The sequence below is a fragment of the Etheostoma cragini genome, chromosome 6 (genome assembly GCF_013103735.1).
Source record: "Etheostoma cragini isolate CJK2018 chromosome 6, CSU_Ecrag_1.0, whole genome shotgun sequence".
Lineage (NCBI taxonomy): Eukaryota > Metazoa > Chordata > Actinopteri > Perciformes > Percidae > Etheostoma > Etheostoma cragini.
Window position 1 is genome coordinate 4,830,523 of NC_048412.1, and position 3,667 is coordinate 4,834,189.

Here is a 3,667-nt window from a genome sequence, read left to right on the forward strand (position 1 = left end):
ATATATATATATATATATATATATATATATATATATATATATATATATATACATGCATATACAATTGCTTAGTCATGTGGTAGCTGGCTTTAAGTCTTCCATCAACAGTTACCATTTTATGGCTTTTACTCCAACTGTCAATGGAGAACTTGCATTGTATTTTTACTTCCGGAACCCGCTGTGGGCGGGACTGTTGAGCTCTATAGACTTCATTCTCTGGCCTCCGTAGAAATCAATTCGTTTACTGTCTATAGAGAGAATGTCATTTTATTAAATAACTATTTGGCTTAGAACTGTGGTATTTCAGACCGCTCCTGAAGGCAACACGTCTATGTTCCACTGTCTCTCTGTCTGTCTGTCTGTCTGTCTGTCTGTCCTCTGGAGCCCTCTGATTGGACGGAGTGTCAGTCTGTCAGTTTGTGGGCGAGGCGTGGGCGTGAGCGTGCTATGTGCTCTGCTCCAGTAGAGGAAGGAAAGGCTACTCTGAGAGGCGGAGGAAGGATCGGGAGAACATACAATGCGTTATCCATGGGTAATGGCTTGCCCCCAAATCTCCTTCTAATTTAGTATCCGCGCCTCTCTGAGAAAAATATGGCGTGAGAAAAACCGTGTAAAATAAGTGCGAAACTGTCGGGAGTTACTCGTAGCGGCGGACCGTGCTGCCTCTGACTGGAAGTTTTTTTTTTTTTTTCAGTCTTGGGGCCCCGACGGTGGCGGTGGCTCTCTCCCCGGAGCGGTGTCCCGGTCTGCCCAGCCCCATGCAAAACCTAACGGCCCCTGGCGGCCCCAGCAACTCCAATGTCACCTGCTCCTGCAACTGCTCTGCTGCCCAGCCACAGGGAATGGAGATATGTGAGTAACATTTGTTGCGTTTCTGCTCACGGCAAAAAATATACTAAGAGACGTCAGTACTCTCTCCGTTGTATGTGTACTCTCCGTTGTAGCAACAGAAAAACAAATCAGACGAAGTATTATTCCAAGACGGTCAACCAATTATGCAGTTAACTCGCTGTTGACCGTTTCCTTTCACACTGATATTCTTAATAGGAGGCTATAGTACTTCTGTAGGGACTTACAGTAGGCTGTGTCTAATAGAAACTTATGGTGATTTTAGAGTACTTGCTGGTGTTTATAATCTCTTGGATTGTCTTCATGTGATTTAAAGTACCACACAATATTGAGTTTAAATTATAGTGTTTTGGGGGTTTTCAAAATGTATGTTATGGCTAAGCTTTTATTATCCATTAACATTTCATAGTCATGCTGTAACGTTAGTAGGCCTACTCATCAGTTAACTTACAGTGGAAAAACATATTATATTATTATAATTATATATCATATTCGTATAGCATTAGCATTGTGCATACTTATATTTTAGCTCATGATATGTAATAATGATTTACTGTAGTTGCTTTTAACGAGAAGTCTTATATTGTGAGTTTTCCTGTACTGTTTCTTCTTACTTTAAGTCTGCTTTATATTTCATGGAAGTTTTCTGCAATAGGAGTTGGTTTTATATTTAAACTTGAAGATTTAGTCTTATAGGCCTGCTCGACTGTGCATATATGCTGATGGATCACCACAGAGGGTTAAATAGTTTGCCTGTCACCATAGACAGGAAACGCTGGAATGGTATGTTATGTCTGTCTGCCTCCTGAGCAGCCCAGAGAGAAACTATCATTATCAGCTCTGCCCTAACACTGCTGCCTGCTAGATCCACTGCAGATGTTCCTCTATGACTGAACCAGAGACAGACAGACAGACAGTCAGTCAATCAATTTATCGAGTCTGACAGATTTACAGACAGGAGGAGGCACGTAGCAGGCATGCAGGTAGATGTATAACCAGATAGCTGGACAAGTACAGACAGAGATTTAGATAGACACATCCCAAGCTAGACAGGCAGACATATTGACAGACAAACAAGCTACAGACGGTTGGACAGAGTTACAGTGAGGTGTAATTTCCACGAGGGCCAAAGCCAGGCCTGGACAAAGTGAGGTGAACACAGGATATTAGATGTAGATTTGGCAGCTGACTGTCGTTGCGCTGCCGCCACATTGTAACAAAGAAGTGTGTGTGTTGTGTGTATTTGTCTGGCAGACGGACTGGTGTTCTACCATTTGTTTCTGTGGCATCATTTTGTTACCAGTCAGCAAAAACACATCGTAAGGCATGAACTGGTGCATTTACAGACACACTGATACAGCAAGACTGTAATTAGATAATTCAGTATAACTGCTTAAAACTTTCCAGCTGAGCAGACCATCAGAGCTGCAAAACAAAGTCAAATAACTCTGTAGACTGATACTTGCATCATATATAACAGTGTAGTATATTAACAATTATGCTTGCAACTGTTTGATTCTAAATAAATGCTGGTCTGGTATTTTTTACGTATTCATGGTCATCTGAACATCTCACTAGTTAGAGGGAGCTTAGTTCACAAGTGGTTTGAAATAGCTGTGTCCTACTGTAGTGGCCGTCTGGTTTGAAAAGAGCTCTTGTTTGTCGGCTGTGTTGTCATGCAGACTCGGCAAGGCTGAATAATGTAGCTCATGCTTTGATGATTTCTCTGGGTAAAAGAAAAGAGCTACAGTCTGCCTTTTTTCTTTTTTAAAGAAAAGCAGGCGGTCTGACTGGTGTGTTTCCTTTTTATTCAGACGAGGAGGAAAATTGAAAGGGACTACGAACATAGAGGGATCATAGTGCAGACACTGTTTCACGGCCAGGAATCGAACCCCATGCCGGCACACTGGGATTGTTTTTGCTGTCATTGTATATTGCAGTTTTCTCATATCATAGGTTTGGAATTGTTAAGTCCTGAGGTCAAACAGCACAGATTAATTTAAGACTTGCTGTGTTTGTGGACATTATTTAGCTTGAACCTACTGTTAGCAGTCCCAGAACATACTTTCTGTAAACAGTTTTAACCCACAGTGTTAAGAACTATCATTCATCTAATTGCAAATCAAAATTTATTAAAAGTTAGATTTCTGTCTAAAGGTATAGTCCATGCAGGGGGACACCATAGGCTGGTCATCTGCAAACATTTTCAACTCTTAATGACACTCTGAGATTGAGGCAGAGCCAAAATTCATGTTGCAGTTTGATTGCTTTACTCGTGCTACTCGCGTCAAATGCCGCTGGAGCAATGTAGATACCAACAGTGTTTCTTTTTGTCTTCAATATGGCTGAAATAACCATTATTGCTGCTTTGTACCTGTTGTAGTCAAAGAAACATTGAAAATCAAACAGTGTTCTGTCTAGATTTATTTATATAGTGCCAAATAACAACAGTTACCTCATTGCGTTTTTCATAAAAGAGCAGGTCTAGACCGTACTCTGTGATGTTATTTACAGAAACCCAACAATTCCCAATTCCCACTTCAAACCCTTGAGGTTCAGCTTAAGAAATTGCAATAATCCGATAGAAAATAAGGCCAAAATAACAACATCATGATGGCGATTATTAAAAAGTGTAAATCAGGTCTGTCTGCAAGATGACTTTAAATCTTTAAAGTCATCTTGAAGTTTGGATCAATCAGGGCTATGCTAACATTATATGTGCTCCATCAACACAACAACATACAGTGGGCGTTTCTCAATATGTGTTCTTCTATGGACTTGTGTTCTTGTGTTCTTGTGAAACGTCATGTTTGGTGGC

The 3,667-nt window shown here is 40.7% G+C and overlaps 1 protein-coding gene and 1 long non-coding RNA gene across 3 annotated transcripts in view; one reads left to right on the forward strand and one right to left on the reverse strand.

The window, feature by feature from the left end:
- LOC117946053 overlaps positions 1-3,667 on the reverse strand; it is a 23,387-nt gene that overhangs the window by 2,778 nt on the left and 16,942 nt on the right. The window lies entirely within an intron of this gene.
- The window catches only part of LOC117946045 (low-density lipoprotein receptor class A domain-containing protein 4-like), a 50,830-nt gene continuing 47,594 nt past the window's right edge, over positions 432-3,667 (forward strand). For both annotated transcript variants that reach the window (XM_034873862.1, XM_034873863.1), the window contains exon 1: positions 432-852. In XM_034873862.1, coding sequence (XP_034729753.1) covers positions 759-852 — 94 coding nt within the window. In that variant the 5' untranslated portion in view covers positions 432-758. The remainder of the gene's footprint in view (positions 853-3,667) is intronic.